Source organism: Chelon labrosus, assembly GCF_963514085.1.
Source record: "Chelon labrosus genome assembly, chromosome: 5".
Taxonomy (NCBI): domain Eukaryota; kingdom Metazoa; phylum Chordata; class Actinopteri; order Mugiliformes; family Mugilidae; genus Chelon; species Chelon labrosus.
The window spans coordinates 11,743,691-11,770,608 of record NC_140341.1 but is presented as its reverse complement, the minus strand read 5'-3'; the positions used below and the strand labels follow the sequence as shown (position 1 = coordinate 11,770,608).

The 26,918-nt window shown below is 41.5% G+C and overlaps 1 protein-coding gene across 4 annotated transcripts; it reads right to left on the bottom strand.

Moving 5' to 3' along the window:
• Positions 1-24,663, bottom strand: abi3bpa (ABI family, member 3 (NESH) binding protein a). Of its 4 annotated transcripts, XM_084545481.1 has the most exons (21): positions 24,299-24,663; positions 17,600-17,779; positions 17,383-17,451; positions 17,168-17,300; positions 15,591-15,781; positions 14,948-14,991; positions 14,131-14,176; positions 13,310-13,372; positions 13,032-13,109; positions 9,293-9,481; positions 8,507-8,572; positions 5,824-5,886; positions 4,457-4,576; positions 4,062-4,151; positions 3,755-3,964; positions 3,248-3,353; positions 2,633-2,712; positions 2,106-2,135; positions 1,831-1,989; positions 1,196-1,318; positions 1-1,111 (listed from the first exon to the last, which is right to left on the bottom strand). In XM_084545481.1, exons 1-21 carry the CDS (start codon positions 24,405-24,407, stop codon positions 996-998), a joined length of 2,265 nt encoding a protein of 754 aa, XP_084401607.1. In that variant the 5' UTR covers positions 24,408-24,663; the 3' UTR covers positions 1-995. The 4 variants fall into 4 exon arrangements, with proteins under 4 accessions (XP_084401607.1, XP_084401608.1, XP_084401609.1 ...); XM_084545482.1 differs by lacking the exon at positions 13,032-13,109; XM_084545483.1 differs by lacking the exons at positions 8,507-8,572; positions 9,293-9,481; positions 13,032-13,109.
• Positions 24,664-26,918: the final 2,255 nt, after the last annotated feature.

The following is a 26,918-nucleotide window of genomic DNA, read 5'->3' as shown; positions in this document are numbered from 1 at the left end:
TATAGTAAATATAAAAACAAGATTTATTTCTGAAAATATACATGTTGCATCAAACAGCTGCAGTCATGAATGAGAATGATTAACAGCTTCCAAATACACTTCTCCAAAAACATAAAGTATGTATTCTGAGTGTGTATAGTTTCCATATTGAAGCTTAAGTTTATTTATTTATTCTTTTATAAAATACAAGACATTAAAAAATACAAAAAAAAAAAAAAAAAAAAATCTTAGGTTCCCAAGTGGCCCCATAGAAATGCTATGCTCAAACTCTGGATTGTTACAACAATTTGGCTAAAGCGGTTTTATCTTTTACCTGAAAAGTGTCAAACTACAGTATATGATCCCTGGTAAACACACCATATTTCACACCATATACATATATGAACACCAGTTTAATACTGTGCAAATTGCAACTGCTAATAATCCCTTAGGGCCAGCAGAAGGTCAATTCTGCATGTCTGTGTGTATTTGTATTTTACAGTCCACATGTATGATGAAAGTATGACTGGTAGCTTTCTGTATACACATGACCAATGCGTGTGCTCACTGACATGACACAAGTATTGGGAACATTTCTGTACTTTCTCACCTCAAAAGCCCGAGCACACAGAATATTCAATAACGATCCCTTGATAAATATTATCATACAAGTTATTACAGTTTGGGAGCCAGCTTCCCAACAATTTTCTCTGTGATTACCGTATATTCAACTCCTGCCTTCTTTCATCTGTTGTGACATATTATTTTTTTTTTTGATAAATAGAGAAATTAAGTTGTTACAAATGCACTCAAGAGAGTTTTGCGACACCTAATAATCCTGGTATGGTTTCACACCAAGGAGAGTAGGGTGAGTTCAAGCAGACAGAGCCATCTACAGTGTCCATGGTAACATAAAAGAAAGGCCCACCTCCCTTCAGGCCTACTCAGGCGTCTTTGATGCCCATCTTCTTCCTCACCGCCAAGGGAGTCATCCTCCTGGACAGCCCTGTGGGGTCTTACCACTTCCCAGGTATGGGCGTGCCGCACTCATACCAGCCTACGTAAGTCACATGCGACTTCCCTCCTATCTCTCCAAAGCTGACAGGCTCCTGCCGCATCGCTCTGTAGAACCCTGACATAAAGACAGAGGAGACATGAGAGTCGACCGAATAAAACATGGCAAATGATTTATAACGGCCACGGCTCGCTAAAATACCTCGCCTGGTTGGTAGCTGGTCAGCGAGCATCTGGGTGCCAGTGCGTCCATCCAGGAAGGAGTCCACAAACTGACAGTGGTCCTCGCCGTACCCCGTCTGATCTCCGATGTTGTAAAACTTGCCTGCAGAAAATGGTGGGTTACTTTTCAAGGTAAGACAAAAGCTTTTAAATGTGCTCAGAGATGTGTGTTTTACACTGGTCTTTGTTTAAAAGATGAAGAATTGGGTGATTATGTTAAGAAGGTCGGGCTGCTCCACAGATGTGCCACATGTTTTCTAAGAAATGTATTTTTGACGTAACGTTTATGGTTTTATTTTTATATTTACTGCCTGTTTTATTGACATTTTTCCAGCAGAGTCAGATTCAACCGCTGAATATATTCGTTTTTCTATATTTAGTGACAGCACCTAAACTCATGTCCTCTTAGAGTATGTGTTGCTGCTGCGGTTCTTCGTTTTTTATCTGCTGTCCGATGGATTAATAAAGTTATCTAACCTATGACGTTAACACACAAATGAACCAGTACTATAATAACAAACCCTTTAACATAAATCTCTGTGATGAGGCTATAATAATTCAAACATGCTCTGTTGTTCAACTAAAACAGTTCTTAAAATGTGACAAATTAAATACCGGTGAGCGAGTCGCTCAGGTAGATCTTGTATCTCAAGGAGTTGCACAGCTGGATGCCCACAAACTTCCGGTACCAAGTCCTCTTCACGAACTGCTTTCCATTGCATTCAGAGTAGCCGTCAGACTTGAACGGGAACTGAGTCCAGATGGCATCTTTGCCTGAGAGGAAACATTTACACTCAAAGCTTTAATATAGCGTTTGTGGTGCACCTGAACATGATCTTAACTGGGAAAGGTTTGGTTAATTCGTAAGAGGAAAAAAAAAATATATTCACCTGAAACATGCTCGCTCACTCGTGGATCCGCTACAAATAACGAGGGAAAGTTGCAATGATTAAAAGAAGTCAGAGTTTACACGGTCATCAGACGTTTTGAAACAAACTCAGACTTGTATGAGAGCAGATCTGGCACAGTATTCATAGTGTTCATTCCCGAAAAGGCTTTGATTGCAAATGGCAGGAGGCCAATTAAGCGAAGCAGTCCCTCTCAGTGCCGACGTTTTGAATAAAAAAAACAAAACGCAGTAACATAATTCAGCTGCTGTATAAGTCATTCAGCTTTGTTCAGAACTCTGTGATCACCAGGTGAAAGATTTGTTAGAAATGAGCTTCAGAGGACGTGACAAGACCCTCGAGTCTTAATCAGTCATAACTCAGCAGCTGATTAATCGTCTACTACTACTGAGATTCAAAGAAATGCTAACTGCTACCTGATAAGTCACTGGCATGAACACCAGTCAGTCTCTCATAGAAGTACGAACACATGCGGGTCTATCAGGGAACAGATTGTTTGTAAAACTTGCCTGATTCTGTGCTAAAAGTCACGGGATCACTGGAGGGTCCGGACCCCAGCTCATTCTTTGGCGTTACTGTGAATTCATAACTGAAATAAAAGAACAGATCTGAGTCACATGCAGCGAAAAAAGGAGAAAAAAAAGCATAATCCAAACTTCCTCACATCTCCAGAGCTGGGATGCATAATATTTTCATGCCTTTGACAGCTAATACGGGTTCACACACACACACACACACACACACACAGAGCTGATGGTTATTCCACGTGCTGCGTTCAGATGTGCTGGCAGTGGCCAGTCTAGCAAACCCAGCCCAGGGGAGGGTTCTGGTGAGCCTTGAGACTCCAGATGCTGAGATGTAATTAAAAACTCAGTGACCCACTCCACCCAGATTTCTTCGGCTTTTGTGTCACTTTGGTGCAAAACCAAATGTGATTCGCTGCGCGGGCTGCAAGAGTTCAAGTGATTCTGAAGACAAATCTAATTAGATCATTAGATCACCAGATACTCTTACTAATTTAATCGGTTAAAGCAGACATTGTTTATGAAGATACATGGCCAAACCTGAAGCTTATTCCCAGTCTGTTCAGTAAATGATTACAAGCCAATGCCGGGGTTTCATACCTGCTCTCTGGTTTGAGATTCTCCACGGCTGTGTGCGTCTGGTTGGTTGTCAGTATAGACACCTCCTGTCCATTCGGTCCTTTAGTGGTGGACACAACTTCATACTCTGACAAAACAAAAACATCATTTAACATTTAGACTTCTACTATAAGTTGGGAAACAGTGAGATATTTTGATAAGACGGTAGAAGTAAGAGGCAGATTACGTCCTTTGAGTTTAGGACAGTTTTACCTACGATTAGGATTTAGGTTTTATAAATGCAGAAGTTACTAATAAACAATAAATTGGATGAAGCGTTGAGCCTCTTCTTGAGTGTTACCAAGCAGGAAACTCAATATACATGGCCATCTGTTTATTTTTAAAAACAAGAAGAAACCTGCAACTCAGCCCCAACTCCCGCTGACCCGCAGCGACTCTGCAGCAGAGAGTTTCCCTAAAATAAAACTTTAAACCCACAGTTCGCTCATAGTTATTTTAGACATCAGCTTTCATTTACTTATGCTGTACCTCTGGTTTCATTGTCAGCATTTTGCCAGTCCAGAATGACGAAGGACGGGCAGCCCTCCACTGTAACCACGGTGAGGTTGGACGGTGGTACACGGGGAGGACCCGTCACATTCTGATCACTGCCCTCCTCATCAGGGAAGTAAGCGAGGGAGGAGGTGATGGAGCACGGCTCATCGGGCTTTTTATCCGTCTTATAGATCACATGGGGAGCTGTAGACAGGTACAGTTAGAATTTGAGTTATTCAGGCTAAATGTTTCGAGTGTAAACTCACTGAGGAGCTTCTAAATACACCTGATGACGTCTTACCTACAAAGCGCTTCCTGCCCATGATGTCTACCTCTGATGCAGGCAAGGGCCTGAATATGGAGTAGTTTTCATCTTTGTCAAAACGGCTGACTGAAAAATGGAGAGGAGGAGGTTAGTTCGATGTGCCAGCAGTCCCTGGCAGCTCTCACCGTCCTCGTTTTTAACAGCTCTGGCCCAGGTCAGTGACCATCCAGCCCAGCACCTGCACTGGCCTGAATGCAGGTTCCTTTCAGCCTCTAAACACTTTTCTTCTTTAGTCTTACAACTACAGATTTTACACAAGCCAGGTGCATCACCAACATACCCTGTTCATTATCGTATGCATGTAATTACTGTTGTTTGTCCTAATGGCAATGTACCTCTGTAAGAAAAATTAAAAGATGTGTTTCACATACTGTTTACTGCTGGATGCAAGGTGGTCGTCTGTTGTCGGCGTTCCTGCTTGGGTTTGACTGTGACCGGAGGGAACAGCTTCAAGATGGCCTCCTTGTCTCCTTTCATGGTCATGGGTTTATCTGAGGACAGAGAGCAGGAGGAGGAGAGATCAGTTCTTCTGCTTCATCCTCTGACTCAGAGTCATACACAGTTGTGATCCATCTGCTCTGGCCATCCTCACCGAGCAACTCAGTGGCCTTTTCCTGGCTGCAGAGAGATCAGAGATTGCTTATTGAGTAATATCTCTTGTGCTCTATAAAGGGAATAAAGGGCAGCCAGAATACATCTGCTGAGACCAAAGATGCCCAGATGCACTCACACACGCACTTGCTCTGTGCACTTTTGTGAAGACGGTGAGTGAAACATGGACAGAAAAAAACTTCAGCAACACGAAACTAAGATGAGCAGTAATATTACGATGTTGTTTTGTGTAAGCTATTTCAGCACTTTTAGCACTTTTAATTTGAATAACACAGCTTACTAAGGAGAACCTGAAACTTAATATGAAAATATGGAACTGGTACCGGAATAAAATATGACTGCATGCGAGACTAATAAACAAGACAGCTTTCACACTTGCAAGGCTATCGAGACGGAGTTTAACAAGCATAAAAAATAACATGTAAAATACAACGGACAGATTTCCTAACAGGTTAAAAGAAAGGTGATCGCTTTCTAGCAGATATATCAGTGAAGCTGACAAACATTTCGAGGAACGTTTAAAGGAATAGTTTTAAATCTTTGAAAATTAGCATATTGACCTTCTTGCTGAGAGTTAGATGAACAAATTGTTATCACTCTATCACCATTTGTATGCTAAATATTACGGTAGTTCAGCAGTTTGGCTTAACAAACAAAAATCAATAGCACACACACGCACACAAAAAAAAAAAATCATACTTTTTAATCTGTACATAAAACAAAGCTGGTTGTCTTATCAGGAATGTTTATTTCTTGGTCAGATGCATTGACTCAAGAAGGTGCTGGCTTGACGGTTTCCACCTGCTTACAATCTTCGTGCAAAGTCTCAGCAAGAAACTGAATATTTATATTTACCAAAGTGTCAAACTATTCCTCAAACTTGTGTTTTATTATGTTTTTCTGATGGGGATCAGAGCCTGAGGAAAGAGTTTGACATTCACAGTTGTAGCATTCTTGCTCAATACCGAACTGATTCCAAACATTTTTGTCCACATTCGGGGAGAGGTTTAAAAACACCACGATTATCCTTTAAATCACGTTTTCCTCTCGGCTTTCTGAGTGTGTAATTACGGTACACAGGATGAGGTGCGGTAGTGTTCAGTGCGTCCATCACTGTTGCCCTCACCATGATTGCTAGGTTTCCCCACTTGGTTGGGTCTCTTGTTACCAGGAACAACGGTGCGCTGAACTGCAGGGAATTGTGGGAAACAAGAGTCGATTTCAGATTAATATCCCAACTGAAAGAAAGTTACAGGTGGCCCAAACTGGAGAAGAGATACAAAACTGAAAATGAATGTTGATTAAAGTTAATGAAGTGCAATAATCATGAAGGTTTGAAGAGTGGGAGACATTTAACAGGACAGACGTCTGCAGAAATACAATGTGATGAAACATGGGTGTACAAACACAAGCACAACAGAAGCAACAATAAAGCAGCCAGGCAGATCGCATGAGAAATGCCTAAACGTGACTTTGCGAAGTGCTGACGCAGATCACTACCACGACCTGTGCCTAATAAAAACCCCACGTCAGAGATGAAACTATAAACCAGCGCCTGAACCGCTCACCCTAAAATCCCTATAAGAATAACAGAGGAATTTAAAAACGCTGTGTAAATCCTGAACAAGAAACCAAGGCAGCAGGTCAAATAACTTGTGTGTGACTTTCCAAAATCCGTTTGGATCCGATGCCGTTTCACCGACAAATGTTCCACAGAATCCCCCCACCACAGAAAACACAATAAAAATCAACCCAGCTATGAGATGAAGACCACATGATTTTCACTGAACTGCTTAAATGAACACAAGGAATGGACTGGCTTCAGCAAAGTGGGTAAGTGATCATAAAGATGTACAGGCCTCTGTGATGAAAACACCTCAGCTACAAACTGTCAGACTCAGATTTTTTTTAATATGATGCTTCTGCCATGATTTAATGTTGTTAAACAAGAAAAATCATCCTAAATTAGTGTTTAGTGATATCTTAAACGAGGAGGGAGAGAAGCTCTGGGAGGCTTTACAGGAGTATCAGTATCATTCACATGTTTCACATTGGAGTTGCTTTGGAATAACTAATACCCAGAGCACTTACTCCCTTTGTCATTTCTTATCTTGTAGGTTTAATAATGGTCATTCTGTCAACAAGATACAATAACTGTCCATGTGTCGAGGCCAAAACACACTTCTTTTGGACTATTTTGTTCCTGAGCTGACCTCCCCCTGTTTGGCATAAATCATCAATCTCTGGCAAACAGCAGCGCATATCCAAGAGAAACTACAACAACACATCTCCCTACACATCTCACTGGTTAACATCGAGAATAGTAAAGCCTCTGACTCACATGTGGTATAGCTGTCAGCTAATGGCAAACATATGCTCACACACTATGGTAATTAAAATGCAAGATATACAAACATAAACGCAGAGCTGTGTGAAGTATGAAGAACTGACAGATCTGAAGAGGGCTGTCGTGGTTCACTGGGCAGGGAATGACAACACAACCATCAAGATGTGATGTGATAAAATGTGATGTCAATAAACAGTATGTAAAACATACGTCTACAAAGTACGTGACATAGTGAGTGCTAGTCTATAGTGTCTTCAGCTGTTGTGTTTGGTTTGCTGTCAAAGAATGAACCCCCTCAAAGAGTAAGCCGAGCCCCCGATGGGCCAAACGTCTCCGAATCAGATGTGTGATTTACAACAGCAGCAGTACCATGAGCGCTGGTTTCTGTCAGATAACTTCTTTTTCAGGGTGAGAATGTGAAAATATAAGCAATCAAAACACAGGCGGTCCAGGAAAAAATATTCCCACTGAAATACATACCAAGGTCTCACAACACTAAGGTTGTTGCTTTAGTAACACACACAGATTTGGTGGATGGGATTCACGGGTGAACACCTGCACATAAGTACAGCTTTGAAATGAATTCAAGTTGAAATGCCAATGTGAAGCTGAGCTCTATAAAACTGCCGTGGACACGCTAAAATTCTCTCTTTTGCCAAAAGCACACTCTGTACCAGCCGTACAACGCTGTAGAATGCTTTTTGGTATAGAAAGTACTACTATTTACATGCATGTCATCTAATTCATGGATGTAAACTAAAAGTAGACAATGCCCTTTTAAAAAAGTACGGTCACTGGGAGTTTGTGCTTGAATGTGCAGGGTAGCAGGCAAAACGACTTTTCTGTAGAGTTGCTTCCAAAGAGCCTTGCGACTCCTTGAAGACCTCTGAAACTGTCCAAGTTTCCAGAAATAACACACACCAGCTGTGACGTGGGACTGAAGCATAACTTCTTTTAACAACTCCGAACAACAAGGAGTGAGAAAAGCTTCACCATTAATGCATGTGGTCCAGACGTGGTTTGCATTACTACTTGAGATGGGTTCAATTACACCAATTAACTGATCCTGTCTGGCAGAATGGAAACAATGTGATTGACCAAAAAAATGGGTCAAACCACATTTACCTTTTAGCAAAAACCACACTCAACTATTCTCAAACTAATTTAAACCAGCTGATTACAAGTCCGTATGTGCTGTAGACTAAATAATGTGGTGGTGACAGGTATGTGCCAAATTTTTAATTATACATGGCTTCAGTCTCAGTCAAGTAAAAGCTACTGGGATAACATAGACCACGAGCAGACACACTTGTCACACACTGTGACACACAAGTTGACAATCACAGAGCATGAAAAGGTTGTGAGCACTGATCAGTGTGACTGCGCGGGACGGGACATGACAGTGCCTCTTAGGTTAGTGAGCGAGGAACACTGAAAGCTAATTATCTTGGTTTGTCTTTACCAGGTTTCCCTCTGGGCCACACCACAGGCTTAGGAAGACCAATGCCCCTATGTTGCACCCCACTGGCTGTTGGAGGGAAAAAGAGGTCTGTTATGAAATGTTTTGTGGGACAAACAAACACCAAATAAGGAGAATGTCAGAAAGAAAAGAAGAAGCTTTCGTCTAATTTCTTCCGTTTTCAAAATGTCCAGTGTCAGTGGCAATAAAACTTTGTGTTTGTATTTTCAGTCTGGTTTTACAGGGGTTCAGGATTTAGGTTTTAAACATCAAATCTTGTGTTTTAACATCTGTCATGCTCTCTTCTATAACTCTTAGCGAAGAGTTTGTGCGCTTGAAAGAAAAAGAGATGCAGAAGGAGAAAGGAGAAAGAGACTGAAGGCTTTACTGCATTGCACAGTGCTTGGCTTGGCATGGTCGGTGTAAAATGTGGTGTGTCCTGGCCAGTGCTGTGGCCAGGCTTCCCACCTGGCCAACAACAGGGGCCGTAAATCATGTTAACGATCCTGACCCCAGAGACGCCACTGCTGCTCATGGTAAAGGTGAGAAGTACGCAGCCAAGCACATGTGGCAGAGCGTGGAGAGCGTACGTACTGTAAGAAGAAGAGGGCAATGGAAGAAGAAAGGAATTTCAACATGGATCGTCAAGCTAAATTAAAAGCCATGAGTTTGTCTTCTTCTGTATGGCTGCAGATGAGAGCGTGAGAGAGTGCCAAGAGGAGAGAATATCCTGAGGTAGCTGCTTGGATAAAGGGAATAGGCGGAGGGGAAAGTTAAGTACTCCATTACCGCCAGGTGTGTTGGAGTTGTGAGAGGGGGTGGCTGTCCTGGATGGAGAGAATTGTCTGACACCATGATTAGTGGAATGAGGAGGAGCCCGGATGCGAGACAGCGTGGTGTTTCTTCCTGCGGTAGGAACAGATGAGCTAATGGGAAAACGCTGGACTTCAGGAACTGATGGCTTGTTGACGCCAGTACCTAAATGAGCAGAAAGGCAATTGGAAGTTAGTGACGATCCACTTCTGAGCTTGAAAGCTGTACCTAGATGGAACAAATGATAAAGCACGTCAGTGAAAGGGAATGCCAAGAAGTTGACAATGGATGAAATGATAGAGAGGCATAAAAGACATCCAAAGCTCGCCAGACTGCTCTGGGTGTGAGTGGCCAGGGGTGAGGTGAGTGTGCTGTGCTGGAAATGGAGGCACACATGGAGACAGGGACAACGCGTGGGGGTGGGGTGTGTAGGGTGGTAGGGTGGTAGGATGGAGATGGAGATGGGGAAGCAGTGACATCATCCAATGGTTTGAAATACAACTGAAAGCACTGTGTTCCACGTGGACTGACGGAAAAGCAGAGATGGTAATGGGACAAACTTGTCATGGTGTTTACCATGATTATAACTACCAGCCTCCTCTGTAGCCAGGGCAGGTCTTGGTAGAGGCTTGCCCTCTTCTGGTGGACTAGGAGCTGTATGAAAGAAAACTCACTATTTATCTCGTATTATATATAATATTTGTTTTTAACTTTTAAAGGGGGCATAGTCTACTCAAGTTTGTCAAAGTCCAGCAGCACTGTTGATTTCGAAATCAGTGCAGTGACATAGGTGATTTGTTGCAATCATCAAAACACTTTGTGAACTGTCATATATCCAAATTCTAACCTTTAACAAGGATGAATATACCAGCTTGTCATTTTAAAAATACAGATGTTTTCTTATTAATTTGAATATTTAAATAAATGTGCCCCCTTTAAAATGTAACTTTCGATAAGTTTGTAATGCTTGGATTGCTGATGGCAAAAAGTTACCCGTAGGGTCTGCCCGCCTTGGCGAAACCTTGGTGGGATCAGAGTCGGTCCTGGTCTGAGGCTGAAACCGAGGCCCAGGTTTTGGCTGAGAAATAGGTACATGTTGGGGCTGGGTCTTTCTTGGAGGTGGTGATTGGGGCTGTGGCTGAAAGTTTGGGTGACGTTGTAGAGGTTTTGGCTGTTTATTTATTGGAGGTTGTGGTTGGGATTGTGTCTGTCTTTTTGGCTGAGGCTTTCGTTGTTTTTTTGGTTGAGGTGGCAGTAGGGGCTTGGGTTGATTCTTGTGTTGAGATTGTGTTGTAGGCTTGGGTTGATTCTTGGGTTGAGGTTGTGTTGTAGGCTTGGGTTGAAGTTGTGTTATAGGCTTGGGTTGATTCTTGGGTTGAGGTTGTGTTGTAGGCTTGGGTTGAAGTTGTGTTATAGGCTTGGGTTGATTCTTGGGTTGAGGTTGTGTTGTAGGCTTGGGTTGATTCTTGGGTTGAGGTTGTGTTGTAGGCTTGGGTTGAAGTTGTGTTATAGGCTTGGGTTGATTCTTGGGTTGAGGTTGTGTTGTAGGCTCGGGTTGATTCTTGGGTTGAGGTTGTGTTGTAGGCTTGGGTTGGGCAAAAATGATCCCTGGTTTAGTTATTGGTTTAGTACTAGACAGTTGCTTGGTGCTTAACTGAGGTTGTGGTGCCTTTGTTTGTTTGTGTGTATGTTGCATGGTTGGAGAAAGTGTCACAGGTGTGATTTTAAGAGTTGGTTGAACTTGAGGATGAGGTTGGGTCTGGGTTTTTAAATGTGTTAAAGGCTGGGCTTCGTGTTTGGATTGGGATATTGTTACGAGTTGTGGCTGAGGTTGGGTCTGAAGTTCTGGTGGGGTTGTTGTTTGGGGTTGTGTTTGAGGCTGGACTTCTGGTCGGGATGTTGTGTGGAGTTGTGGTTGGGTCTGGGTTATGGGCTTTGATGTTGACTGAGGTTGTGATTCACTTTGGGAATGTGGTATTAGCAGTTGAGGTTGCTGGGGCTTGGACGTTGGCAGTAATGGTTGATAATACGGTTGTGTATGAGGCAGGGACTGGGCTTTCTGTTGTGGTGCAATGGTTGATGTTATGTGTAGTGGATGATGGAGCTTTGGAGCTAATGGGACCTCCCGGGAAGGAGGGAAGACAGATCTGGAGAGGCCTCCTCCTCCTGGGTTGTGTGTAAGAGAGAAAGAGAGAGAATATGGCTGTGAAGCTACAATGCCGTATTGTAAAATATAAATTCAACTAAAATCCTCTGTAGGAAAGATTGTTTTAATTAATAAAGCAAATTGTTATTTGTGTTATCTAGAACATGATCAACCAAAGAGAACAAAATGTAAAATTGAGAACAGGATGTTCCTAAAACTTCACAGAGTACAGCCACAAAAACTTCTACCTGGCACTAGTCTGATAGAACGAGTCCAATTTCAAAGGCAGACTGACCATATGGAGGCATTTGCAATGTAACAACCGTGTTACTACAGACAGACTCTACTAATATGGCCAGGAGACCTTTGATTGACAGCCATTCAAATCCATTGGCTATGCCTTTGAGAGGCTATGTCACATGAGGGTTTACTAGTTACCGTTTGATCATTAGCTGTGGGATTTTAATGGACCACTCTAAAGTGGTTGTTCAGTCTGATCAGATGTTTACCACAGTCAGAAGTCAGACAAAGAGAAAAGAAAGCCACAGGCAAACAAAGCCTGTATAGATAACATGGGATTCCGGGTATTTAGTACTTCACCAAATGTACAGTATGGTCACGTATTGCCAAAAATGCCTCAGTTAAAGGGGTTTGTTGGATAATTTCTATTCCAATAAAGGACAGCATTGGACAAACATTGTTCCGCATCTATTAAAAATAGTTAATTACTTGGAAGTGTCTTCACATTCAGGCATAGAGTTTCACCTTAAGAAATAGTGGACAAGGTGATAAATGAGAGATAATGGGTCTCACAAAAAGTGTGAGTAGTGCGAGAATAATACAAATGAAACAGAGGGGGAAAAAAAAGAGTTTAAAGAGTTTCTGATGAACTTCCTGCAAGAGAGAGAGAAACATCTTCTTCATGCAGTTTTGTCATGCAGATTTCACACCATTGACTGCACTGTACTGAAAGCAAAAGCATGAGATTGGAATGAATAAAAAAGAAAATAAAAAAGTTATGGTGTAAATCCTGAAATAAAAAAAAAAGAAATACAGTGGGTATATTTGAGGTTTGAGTTAAAGTGAGTTTTATGACTGAAGTGTGTTGGTTGAATAAGCAGCATCTAGCGAGTATCTCTGACCTGGGACTGATTCTCTATAGTACTTTTGGTTTGCAGGTGTGTCCAACTGATTTTAACTTCTGTTAACCTGTGATAGACCTGCAGATTGCAAATCATTTTTAAATAAGTGAAAACAAAAGAACCCTGAGAATATCAATGAGAACAAGCTAAGTTTCAATCTTGTTCTTGAGGTTCTTTGTTTCAAGAACCTGTTTGACTAAAAAGGCCATGCAGCTAACGCTATCTACCTTACCTGCATTACAATCCAAACAGCTGGCACCATCCACCGGGTCACAGGTCTGGCTACTGAACTCACTCAGAACATGCCACTCTAGCTCATGCAGCTATTACAAAAGGAGACTGTAAGGCATTGCCAAGTCTATGATTTCACAAAGCCAGAATAAGAGCAGTGAAGTGCTTTCAAAAAGAACTATGATTCGCTGTTTACCGATTGGCTGTTTGGCGACCAAAGGAAGTGTGGGTCCAGGGGTTGACAGAGATTCCTGTCTAGTAGTTGTGGTTGGAGCTGAGAAATATAGTGTACGTTAAAAGACCTGAGAGAAAAGTTATTACTGTATGTCCTGTAGAATAGAATAGTATATATAAATATATATATAGTATACAATGAGGCAAGGTTTCCAGCAGGACAGAGATAGAGAAGTCAGGTAGAATGGTCAGAGTTCATTCTGACCTCTGAACCCAGTTTTAGGCCAGAAAAGTCATTACCAAGAGTTGTCTTGGCTATAATCCTTGGGAGAGGCTGTCTGCCCCGGGTCCTGTTAGCGGGAACTGACAAGGACAAAGGAGAGATTAAAGTCAAGGAGTCAAACCTTACAATGTCTTAACTTTCAGTTCTGGGGGAGTTATGCAAAATAGTAGACTCATGTAAATACTGTATGTGCAAAATGTGCTTCGGAGAAAACAATGTTACATGCCACATTAGAGTTAGATATCGTACACATCAGCAAAACCTTTAATGAGAATGTTTGTTATCAATCTAAATCTGAGATCTAAGGCTAACACTTCAAACATAAATGGACTGATTTTCAGAAGTTTCTAATTATTAGAACGTGTTCAGTGTCAGTCTGCTTTTTGGTGCTTTTTCACTGGAGGTTCTTCAACCCAAAAAGACACTGGTTAAAGCAAACAGAATGAAATAAAGCCACAAACCCAAACAAGGCACTGAGACTGCCTGAATCCACAGAAGGAACTGTGAGAAGTTCTCCAGGATGTTCCCAATTGCTTTTCAAAACTGCACTTTGTGTGAAATGGACTGATAAAATGTTTTCTTCAAAGCACCCTAGCTTTGTTTGTGGCGGGTCAAATTTTTCCACAGCTTTATATATCAGTCTACTGGTCTCCATTCAGTGGGAACGTATGAACAAATCTTGATGTATTTGGTTCCCACAATAAACAAGCAAAACAAAAACTCTGTTCTCGGGCTGAGCATTAAAACTGGGGTCAATGAAAAGGACTGAATCAGACATTTCTTAGGAAATAAGAGTTCAATGGAATACACTAAAAACAGCGTGTCTCTATTGACTTACCATGGTGAGGAGGAAAGAATGGGTGGGAATCTGATGTTGAGGGTTTCTGAAGGGTGAAAGACAAATGGAAGAAGTGGTCATTATTCTCTGTAATGATCACAAAATCCAAAGTATCAACCTTGGCCCTCAGTGTCATCTCTTTCTCTGCCATTTCTTTAGAACTCATGAGGTCTGTACTCTGTGACAAATTGGTAAAGTCCCTGGTGAGAAGCTTGTTATTCAAAGTTTCCCTGTGGAAGAGCCAGTCTTGCAGCTAAATCTAAACAGCTGTGATGTTTTATGTGTTGGGCTCCACACGACACATGATAGAGCAGCCCCGCACTGTCAGAAAATCAGTGCCACCTTTCTTCTCTCAACTCATTTCAGCACCATTATCCCTCTTTGTCTTGTCCCTCTAACTCATCTCCCTTTTTGCTCAATCATTTTCCACTCTAGAGGTTAGCCAGCTACAGACTGCTCTCTTTGGCTCAGCCAGTCCTGGCTGTACTGATGCTGTTTCCATTCAGCGCTTGCATGGAAATTAATGAGGCAAACAACACTGAGAATAGTATAAGCTCACTAAAATGTACAACATGGGCTCTAAAGAAGATCACCTTTTCCAAATCCACACCCAGTTCCCATTTTGTTTTATTTTATTTTAAGGAGAGGAAGTGTTCCTGTCTAGCCTCATACCTCTCACTTGCTTATGATAGACTTTTCATTTTGCCTAAACCGTTTAACATCTCCATCTGCATATTAATACAATAAAAGGCATGCAGCATTATCTACAAATCTCTGGTTTTGCTTTGATAAGGAATTGAGAGTATCCATTACATACCACAGGGTTGATGGGATGTTTAAAGTTTTTCCTGATGGGCCTCTCTAGAAATACAAGACAAGAAGCAGAACAAAAATTAGTTCTGCAGAGTTAAAAGAAAGTGAAGGAACTAAGTAAAAACACATTTCAAACGTGCTTTGCTCAAGATGTCTTTCAATGACTGAATAAGGCTCCTCAGTCGAGCCTCAACATGAGTTAACCACAAGATGGGTCTGAATCAGCAACATTCAGTATGTTAGGACTTATATGATACTGCATATGCGCATAATGTCACCACGATCAAGGCCACAGAAAAAGTTACATGAAAAACAACACAAAAACAAAGGGCCTGTCTCCACATCATACCAAAAAAAACACATGCAAGTGCAAACTTTACAGACTCACAGAGAAGAAAAAAAAAAAAAGATACTTCAGGACAAAGCATTGGGTTTTCTTCTCAAAACTCAATCAATGAACATATATATGTCGACAGATGAATTGTATAATCTGATCGTGGTTTCCTGTCCAGAACATTGTACTTCTACTTTAAACTTCCCTGGAGCTACTTACTATAAAATATATGTATTCAATAAAATGAAAAGATGCATTTTTTTCTTCATTCATAACCAACATATAAAGTACTAGTTTGGCTACACTGACTTACCTTCTGTACCTGGCATACTGACGTTGTGAATGACGGGCTTGCTCCACATTCCAGGGCGATCCTTAGAATTGGACTGGACACCAAACTCATAAACTGTGTTTGGCTTCAGATTGTCAATGACTGTATCACTAGTTGGGCAGGTCTGGTAGTTCCACTTCCTGTTCTTTTCACGGTAACGCACTGTGTAATGTCTGGGCGCAAGACAGAGCAGAAAGAACAAACAGTTAACCAGGAAGTGTCAATTAAAAATCACAAATGGCATCTGGATGCCATAAAAGGCATCTTGATGTACTCTTATTGACTCTAAGGTCTGTTTGTAGGTGCATCCTGGTTCCTCCTGTGGAATTCCGAAGCGTTCCTAGGCCATTCTAGAGTCATAACCCCTTCGGCGAATTTTGGGTCACCCCCAGGGTCTCCTCCTCTGCCAGGGAGGCGCACTGGAGGCATCTTCACCAGATACCTGAACCATCCACAAATGGCCCATTGATGAGTAAATGTATAAATGTATGTTTTTTAAGTCTGAAAACCACTGCATTTACAATCGTGAGGATGTGTGGCCATTTTGTATTAAATGGGATTATTACTTAGCTTTTACGCATGCACTGCAGTGACACAGTGATTTTCACAAACATTCTGACAATTCCTTGAATGTCACATCAGAGTTTTTGTTCCTTCTCAAGAAAATGAATGCACAGGTTGACAAAATGTCTCAAATGAATGCATTCTAGTTTAGTTTGTGGCTATAAATTGTTGTCATCATAGAAAGCAGGAAGCTTTATAAGAGAAACATGGAACTACTACTGTTTACAAAACCAAGTGAAGATTAGCTCCAAATGACAGTAGGAGGTTTTTTTTTTTGGTAGTTCTTCATCAAATGAAATCTGTGTTACATATGTTGTGTGGGCGGACTCCTCTCCTAAACACCTGTGTGCACAAGATGTTCTGGATCCACTGCTGAGCAACCTAAGACACTTCAGGGAGCCATTTATCTGTTATGCACTTATATCAGAGTATCTGAACCAAGTGCTGAGTGTGTGTGTGTCTGTGTGTGTGTGTGTGTGTGAGAGAGCGAGGAAGAGAGCAACTTATTCCACCATCTGTTTCTATGCTTACTATAACTATAGTGCAGCCAGAGTACAAGAAATGAAAATGCTGAAAAAGCAGTCTCCATACTTTACTGTATGGTCGTCTGCCTACTTTTTCTTCTGTGGCATAGGTTTTCAGACTGTGAGCAGTGGCAAAACAAAGGAGCAGGAAGTTAGTTATTGTACAATAGTTTGGCGTGATTATTAACAGACGGTCATTTGTAGCAGCAGCTGTAGTTATGGCACTCAGCCCAAGAAGATAATTACAGTACTTTTATAACCTGGTAGGTGCAATCTGCATCAAATTTTGTACTTTTTCCCCTGACTCAGCCAAATCTGAGCACAGGTGTGTAAAACATAGAAGGATCTGTATGATTATCTTTTGTCTGCCTTTGTTTGATGTTTGGGGTTATTTTTTCTAAGGTAGGCCCACAGGATTAGACATTGAAAACATCTTTTCAAGTTTTGAAAAGTAAGAATGTGTAAACTCACCCATCCTCTAGACAGTCATTCATGATATTGCCTTCATAAGGAGTTTTCAGCAGAGTCCCCCAGGATAGCAGAACTGAGGTGGGTGTCACCGACCCAATGACCAAATGGAGTGGCTTCTCCAGTTGCACTTTACCTGAGAACAAAGAACGTCTTACTGCAGTCTACTGTGTGCTCAAATTCGTGTGAAGATTACTTTTCCATAAAAAAAAAAATACCTGTGCACTGCTTTTTCACCTCGTTGATTGGGATCGGCTGGACAGCTATGAGGTACTTGGGCTCGGCATCTACAAGTAGAAGAAAAAAAACACAGGTTAGGGCTAAATATCCTCCCTGCTGCTCCAGACATACCCTTTATGTAGTGATTAAATGGTGAAAATACATCACAGCCATTTCATCTTTGTCTCCACACTGGAAACCAGCAGCGTTTCTTACCAAACTCAGTCTCGTATGGCTGACCGTTCTCTGGCAGCTGAATGAACTGTTTGGAGAACATGCTGCTGCCATAGCCCAGGATGTAGCCTTCAAGCTTGGTGTCAGCGTTGGGACGCAAAAACTTCATCACAATGGTGTCTCCTGTGGCGTTGATGCGGACTTTCATGTTCTGACGCCTCACTGGGGAGAAAGGAAAGGACACCACTGGTCTGTTTAACATTCAAGTATGTTATAGCTGTGCCCGGAGACAAAGCATATGAAATACGACATTTTATTAACTGTAAAACGACTTTTGTTATTTACAAGCTAGAATGTCCACTCTGTAACGTTTTTTATGTTGGCAGGACTAAACGCCGACTACAGGACCGTGTTTCAGAACATAAGTACGCCATAAGGACCAAAAATGACAACTATCCAATGGCTCGCCATTTTAAGGACAGACACGGAAGTGATCCTTCAGTCTTAAGGGCAATTGGCATTGACCACATCCCACAGTCTATAAGGGGAGGGAATAGATTAAAACAATTAAATCAAAGAGAGAGCTTTTGGATCTTTAGTTTAAAGGCAACCCTTTATCCAGGTCTCAATGAAGATATAGAATATTGCCATTTCTTGTAAAAATGTATGCTTTTGCTATTGTATTTATGTGATATGTATCTGTCTAATGGACCCTTATTATACTTGGCGTTTTTGAGGACCCCTGATGGCCACCTATGATTTTTGTTTTGTGTTTTTTGTTTCCTGTTTGATCATTGGCCATCTTTGTCTGCCATTGGCTGATTGATCTAAATGTCTCACACCTGTTCACTCATTGCTACTGATGATTTTTTTAAAACAGACTTGTGACAGAGTTTGTTCACTTCCTGACGAAGGCTGTTTGAGCCGAAACGCGTCGAAGTGGTCTTTTAAGTATGACTTGCCCATAAAATAAAGGCATTTTAACTTTCTCATTGGATGAGTGCCTAGGTTTTTTCTATTTTTTTTATATTTTTTTACATTTTTTTACATTTTTCTATTTTTTTACATTTTTTTACATTTTTTTACATATGTTATAGCTGTGTTGATTCTGAGAACATTGCAGCATTCAAGGTTAGGGTTAGGGTTAAGTAAAACAAGCCAAAGAGATTCTGATGACATTAAACAGAAACTGGTTTTCCACCTGGAATTTGCAGCCACCTCCCCAGTTTAAGTACTACTAACTTGATAAGAAAGCTACTTTTATAGAGAATACAAACTATAAGGATTTGCCAATTACAAGGATCATAAACTGCACATGTTGCCCAGAAGTGTCAAAAAGAGACACTGTTGCTGACCTTGTGTTTTGATAACACATTTGCAGATGTTAATTTACACAGTATCATGCCTGCAACAACAAATTAGCTTGTTGTCACTGGTCAATGCAACTTGACTTGGCCATAGAGCTACTTGGCAAAAAAAAGTGACCCTTCCCAAAACAATGTGTATTATTGTAGTTTTACTTCCATGGTGCTGTGTAAGCAGCAGTTATTGTTTATGAGAAATAATATCCATTAGATGTAGTAGCTTTGTATTAGAGCTGGTACATTCTCTAACTGAAAGTCTGAGCACTGTGGGTCACATACAGCATATCACATTAAGGTTTTGGCACTGTTAGGATTTAAACAATTTACTTAGAAGGATGTAGGGCAAGAACGACACCTTTATCATTATCACAACTCTGTATGCCAACAGTTGAACTTCACTTGTCACTAATTAAACAAAGCTAACTTGCTTAATTGACAATTACCATCTCTTTTGTTTCTTTTGTTTTGTGGCTTAAACGTCCTCCACTCATAGTCTACAAGGCTTAAAACAGTGGAATAGACTTCTGTCTGGATTATGACTTGTATTATACTCTCCACAGCACGTCCTTGGCTCATATGTCAGTGCTAAATGAAATAGTGGAACTTTGCAGGAGGAATAGTGCCAGCAGCTGCCAGATGCCAAAAAAGACACTGACAGTGAGAGACGGGGAAGCCCTGGATTTGAAAAATACCCTTATGCTTTTCCAGCTATGTGTTTCCTATCAAAACGGCATTTGTTTTGATTCTCCCATCAATATTTCCGATAAAACGCAAGTGCGACTGGCTCCGAGGGAGAGAGGCTCAGAGCGCATGAAACATTAGGAAACTTTTGGCTGCACGATTCAAACTCCAGTACAAGCAAATGCTGGCTCTGCCCCATGACAACCAATCCAAAGCCCAGCCATTTGGCCATAGGGACAGTTAAAGCTTATCAGTATTTCCAAAGTAAAATGAATAAAGGTTTAGGAATGAATCCCATTCTGATAATCAATCATCTACAATGCAAAGGAAAACTATTGACATTTAGCTACCCATAAAAATATATGTGTGGAAAATAATTCCTACGGGGAAGATCTGTCGGTGTCTGGCCCCAACAAATGAGACCTCAGAAGATTTACAACACCACCAAAGGACATGTAACTAAAGTATAATCAATTCTTCACCCTAACAAACATGGATTGATTAGGGAACAGGTCTACCAGGCAGAAACAGAGCGAAACTATTGTTGGAAAGAGAATAAACAACAAAGACGAGACACAAAAGAACATAAAAACATTCAAATCTACCACAGACGCAAAGCAAACACAAAGCGATAAAAAATCATAACAAGACTCTGCCGCACCAATCTGTGGTCTTGTTATGCAAGAGGGTTGGGTTAGATTTTACATTTCTGCCCAGGGGCCAATCGTATCATAATCATTTCACATTATTAACCAATCTATCATAGGAAAACATCTGGAGTACCAAACATTAATTTGAAAAAAATGCTATTATGCCCAGATATAGCCAACAATAAATCTGTGTTTTAATAAATGTCATCTGTATGTTATTAGCAGCCAGATTTTCACGAAGGTTTCCCAAATATGATTCCCAGTCACCATGTGGGTGAAGTACTTGATGTAATATACTGAAATCGATGCAGTGAAGCCTAATCCCTGTAATTAAAACACGATATGAGCCGTTTAATTCCACGGGCATCCCCAGAGAACACGGCCAATTCATCACTGAGCCCTACACAAGTATATCAATCATAACATTGGGTGTCAGCCAGTAAACTTGTCAGATTATGCAATCAATGATGCCACATCTTTCAATAAACATTTTACCATGTTAGTCAGCCTCATTTGGACTAATACCTAGAAAATGAAATCCTGCTGGCCAGAAAATAAACACCCACAAACAGGAAACTTAATCCTGGCTCTGCTGAGCGGATAACTTGGATCATCACGAGTGATGGATGGTCCTCCCAGAAAGGCAGTAAGTTAATAAGGTTAACGGTGCAACACACACTTTTTTACTTTCAACTGCAGAGCCACTTGAGATTTGTATGTGTTTGAAAATAAACATTAAAACATGCATCTGTACAGTGTGGGCCGTTTTGGCTTCATAACATTCTGATTTACTGGCTGACATTATCCAACCACAGATTTCCACCACTAGCAGTTCGCTTGTGCTGTTTTGGAGTAAATGCTATGAGAACAAATAGACTGAGATCATCTCTGGACTTTTCCACTTATGCCGATGTGTGACCTATAAATACTCAAAGCAAAGCCTCCCAAAAAAAAAAATAGAGCAGAGCTACAAGGCTTGTTTTGTTTTCAAAATATGAAATGGAACAGAAATGTTCCCTTCTTTGCTGACGTTAATGATGGAAGCGACACAGAAAAGTAAAGTCTTGTTAATTACCCCTGACCCAATTAGGCACTGGAGCAACATTTGGCTCTGCCCACCTTTACACCTCTTTAGCGGAAGATTACACCCTTCCTGGCACATAGAGTATATATATGCTGATCAGCCACAACATTAATACCACCTGACTAACATTGTGTAGGTCTCTTTTGAATGGTAACAAGCCTTCTGAGAGTGTCCTGTGGTGTCTGTCACTTGAGTTTTTCTTTTTCATTTTCATTTGAGCCATTCCTAAGCAGTTTCTGTGGTTTGGCGAGATGCAATGTCTTGCTGGGGATGGCTGCTGGCGTCCGGGAGTGTTGTTGCTAAGGGGTGGGGGTGCCTGGTCAGCAACAACATTTAGGTGGGTGGAACTTGTCTTGAATGCCAAAACCAAAGGTTTCCCAGCAGAACATTGAAATGAAATTAAACAAATAACCAGTTTTCACTTCACATATCACTGGTTTTAATGTTGCTGTCACATGTTATCCTGCTTGTGCATGCATGGTGTCCTGAGGCTCAGAGAGCTATTATGCAGCTCTTGTTTACAGTATTTTAGCCTCTCAGGTTTCTGTGCTGGAAACAAAGAGCCAGAGAGGATTCTTGGCTTTCCTCTCTGTGGAGACAGAGACAGATGTTTTATGGTGCTTGGTATAACAGCCACCTTCATTTAAGGCAATGAAGTGCGAAAGTCTCTCAGAGCTCTGTACTAGCCGGAGCAGCGAGGGTATGAAATGATTTAACTGGTGAGCAAACAGCAGCTGAGCTGAATTAATGGGAATAACCAGTGTAACTCAGCCCAGTGAATATCTACTGTAATCCAGCAAGAGCCTCTTTGATCCCATCCTCCCCTGGAACAACTGCATCCTTCAGACCTACAGATGGCCTCACCTTGCGGTCCAGCAGCAGAAAGTTGTGCCTAAGATTATTCTCCCACATTTAACCATCGGCTTGGCTGCTCTCATGCAGGTCTCTCCGCTCTCACAATATATATCCCGCCTGTCAGATTCAACTGAGGAACAGCTGTTTTCCTTTTTCCCCAGTGGCACTGCTCTATCCTATCCTTCACCTCGTTCACTCAATCTCTGCCGTCCTACATGTATCACCAGCAATCTTTCCATCAACCTGATGGTATTTTTACTTCCTAAAGTGCTTTAAATTCATCTGTCTTGTCCTCATATCTTCTCGACTTTCTTCTCATTAATCGGTGCATGGCATGAGGCTGTGTTTATTCAGATACATAAGTATAAGTCAGAATTAAAATTATGCTAAATTATCTGTCGCACACAAAAGCAAACACACTTTACAGCATAGCGTGTTTCCTCCTTGATTTAAAAAGAACAGAGATTTAGCTCTCTTACAAGAGCAAAAACACACACAGCTACTATTAACCATCTGCCAAAGCTGCACACTGAGATCTGTCTGCAAGCCAACTTCAGCCAGCAGGTTATTCACTGGAGGCAGTCTTTTCCACTGTGCTTACCTCTTTATACAGACTCCAGTCAGCTCACCTCAAATCACGTTTACTACCATCAAAGTCCTACAAGGGCACCCAAGTTAAATTCACAAAAAAAAAGAGCATGGTTGGCACACAAGCTGGATAATGAGACAATATGGAAAACATTTGTGGAAAGTTTTCCCATTTTCCAAGAATGTTTGTGAGGATCCTAATCAGACAGGAGGCTCAATACACTATGAATCAGAGAAAGTTTGGTTATGGTTTGCTTTGAAGTATGTTGCCAGTTTACATTTTGGACATCTGTTTATATGGAAGAGCAGTAATAAGTCTAAGTCTGTTTAATTTTAAAGAGTCTCTTCAGGTGGTTTGATAATAGTCTTTTAATAAGATCGGTAAGATCTTTCAAACCAATGGAACAGTATAAATAAAACTTTTGCCTGAAACGATTTAATAAGCTAATTTATAATCTCTTCAAACTGTCAGCTGGGTGGGCAGGTTTCTAGTAAAGCTGCCTCATCGGGGCGTCTTTGCGTCTAACCCTTAACCCCCTACCGGGAAACACTTTCATTAAAACCTGTGAGCAGTAACCAACCTACTTCACTGGGCCTGTTCACCTCATTTCAGGGAAATGGGTATAAACCACAGGCATCGTAAAAATGGTGCTCGCACAGTTTCTAATGAGTAGCCAGACAGGTGACTGCAGAGGGAGGCTGAATTTCTCCTTCAACAGCACATAATCAGAAGATGATATTCAATCACTTCCAATCCCCACACAGTGCTGTGACTTCAAACTATATGTATAAATACCTTATTGTTCAAGAACCAAAACAAAGACTGACATTAAAAACATAAGCAGGCAGTTTTGCTCATGGCTCTTTAACAAAAATTAAATCAACCAGAGTCTGTGGGTTTACTACACTCGTGCCCTAGAGTACCACAGCAAAAGACTTCTTGGCTTGCTTCATCTTCTGGACAGGAAACACAGGGCAGAGCTTCATTAAAGCCAAATGTGATATCACGGCTGCATCTGGTAGTAACGGAGCTCAAAACACGTGGCCTTTATCTGCACACTTAGTCATTTTTTTGCTAAGCTTTGTATTTAGGGATTTCTGAAGCTGCAAGAAGGTTTATGTTGTTAGGAATGAGCCTTTTAAACAGCGTCCATCACTCAACATGCTTTGTATGTTGTAAATGGTTGTCTCAGTGCTGTTACAATGTTCTTGTCATTTATCCTTGAAATAAATATCCATCTAACTATGACATATCATCTTTCCAAGCCTATTCTGGCATGCATTTGACAGAAAGTAGACAAAGACAACAGAAAGGCAATCAGTTCATCACAGCACTATAACAGAAAGACAGTTACAATCACTTGCATAGATTTTCTAGACTTTTTTTAGAGTTATGACAGCTAGGAGGAGAGAAGACGACAACCAATTGATGCATTTAAAAAAATACATCACATGTAATTAATAGTACCACCTGATTATCTCAGTAGAAGACAACAATACGAATGCAGATGTCACCTACCTCTGCTCCTGCGGGGAGTGGAGGGACCAGACAGAACTATCCCGGCAATGAAGACCATGAGGAGAAGGACCAGAAAGACGTGCGACTGCCTCTGCATCCTCGTCATCATCTCGGCTCCGAGTCTCAGGTGGAACAAGCTGCTGCGATCTGAGTGGGGTCAGAGGATTTAACACGGTCTTTTGGTAACAGGTTGAACGAAGTGTGTGCTGCAGCTGCAGGCGTCGGAACTGGATGCTTCTGGAGTGGCCGGACTACTTCTCTGAGCTGTTGGCTCTCAGGACTAGTGCAGCACACTGGACTGGACGTCTGGATGCAGCGGGCTGCTCCTGCACCATCTATACCTCTATAATGGAGGGAGGGGACAGACAGAGCAAGACACACCCACTCTCCCTACCCTCCCTAATCTCTCCTTTACTCTCTCACTCTTTCTCCATCCAACACTCTCTGGAAAAGAAGAAAAAGTTTGGTCCAAGTTTCCCGCCCTCCTTTTTTTTTTTCTTTACTTATTCTGCTCAGTGCGTCCCATCCAGTCCCGGTTTTAATCTGCCAAGACCTTTTGACACTGTGCTTCTTGTCCCTTTCGTTTCCTGCTTCTTTCACACCAATCATGTTAATATCCTCTGTAAGATTTCAGTTTTAATATTCTCAATGTATCACCTGACATCAATTATAGACCACATATACAACAGATTTAGGAGGATTTACTAAAAATAAATACGTTTTTGTGTATAATCACCCATAATTACAAATAAAATTAGGCTCTTAAAGCTATTTCTACACAGGGAAAGGGTCCTCTACTACGGAGCCTACCATATTGCAACATCAGACATGCTATGATTCCAACACAACAACCCCCAGACGACCACACACCTACTTGTTGCAATGTATATGTTGAAATTTGAAATCATGAGGTGCCAAATGTTTCTACTTGAATGTGCTGAGATACTGAGAGAAGCAAATTTGGGGCCACATGGTTACTGGTTCAAATCCCTTCTACGTCCACGGCTGCGGTGTGTCTTGACAAAACACGAACTGCTCCCTGGGCGCCGCACGTGCGACTGCCCACCGCTCTGAGTGAGAGTGTGCCCACTGAGTGTATGAATTTCTCCATGATGTATTGATAAACACACGTATCTGCTTCGAGATCTGAGCCCCCACAACGACGTCTGACTAACACACTCTTCAGTCCGTACAGTTTGAAGGATTATTGAACTAATCGTGAAAGCAGTGTTTATCCAAAACGTCATGAGTATGCAGAGTACGACTGCTTTTATATTCCATGGAAACAATGTCTTTCATCATCCTATCCATAAATATATTCTTTGCCAGTGTCTAAAAAAAACCAACATATTAACATCACATGCACCACAGACCAACCGACAGAAGAAGAGCTCTTTGCAACCATGTGTCACACATTCAGACTTTGCGGCGGATCACAAACACGTGATGACAGCGTTGCAGGATGGGCTTTCTTTGAAGTTAAACTCATAACATCAAGCCAATGAGTTGAGTTTCTGCATCCCCTCGTGTACAAGTGTGTGTGTGTGTGTGTGCGCTTCCTAGAGCCAGTTGATTCCTCGTCAGCCAAGACTCTCAGCCAGAATTGGGCCTCAAGGACGCAAAGTATGCGAGTTTGTGCAAAGCTCACACATGTCTCCTTACACGTGCATGTACGTGTATGAAAGCGCATTTTAAAATCTCCACCCTCCGATGTAGTTGACTGTATCCCACGTGTTATCACACGAGACAGGAAACGCTGTTGCTCGCCAGAGGAGGTGTGTCTCGAGAGGAAGCCCCTGAACAGATTGTTGCAGTGGAACTCCAGCCTTCATCACGCCAGGCCCATTAAAAACAGATGAACCACAGACTGCACACAATGAAAATGATAACAAGTTTGGGGTGTGACCAGTTTTGCTGATGGGATCGTCTATGAAGTTACAGTGGGTTGAGAGGAAACACGGCAGATAAATACAGCCACATTAAAAACAATACGATATCCAGCGTTGAGAAGGTCTGTTACTTAAGTACAAGTACCATTACATTAAGTCCTGCATTCAAAATTGTATCTAAATACAAGTAAGCCAAAGTATTTATAGATAAATATCTGAATAGTTCAAGTAAGATGTGCAATGAAATGGTCCCTTGACTGATATCTTACCACACACTAATTAGGCATAACATTAAAACCGCTGACAGGAGAAGTAAATAACATTGACCATCCTGTGACAATTCAGTGTTCTGCTGGGGAACTTTTGGACCTGGCATTGTACCAAAATGTTGGACAAAGTCATGGTTTGCTTGCGGTAAACACTTGAGAAACTCTGTGTTTGCGTCAATCAACTGAATCATTCGGTCCCTAGTGGTCACCACTTAAAAGTTACGGCTAGTCCAATTTGGCACCCACACACTTCCTGTTGTCAAAGTTTTTTTCCATCTATCATTGCTGCAACTCGCTGAATTGCATTAAAATTCAGTGGTTTCATTTCGCCACGTCGCTGCTACTCTTTTTGTCCCAAGGCCCAACCAGACACTGCTGTAAGCTGGTCATCATTCAGAAAGTTAATCCTTTCTGTTGTTCATCTTCCCTATTTCTTCCTCCCACTCCTCCCCATCATTATCT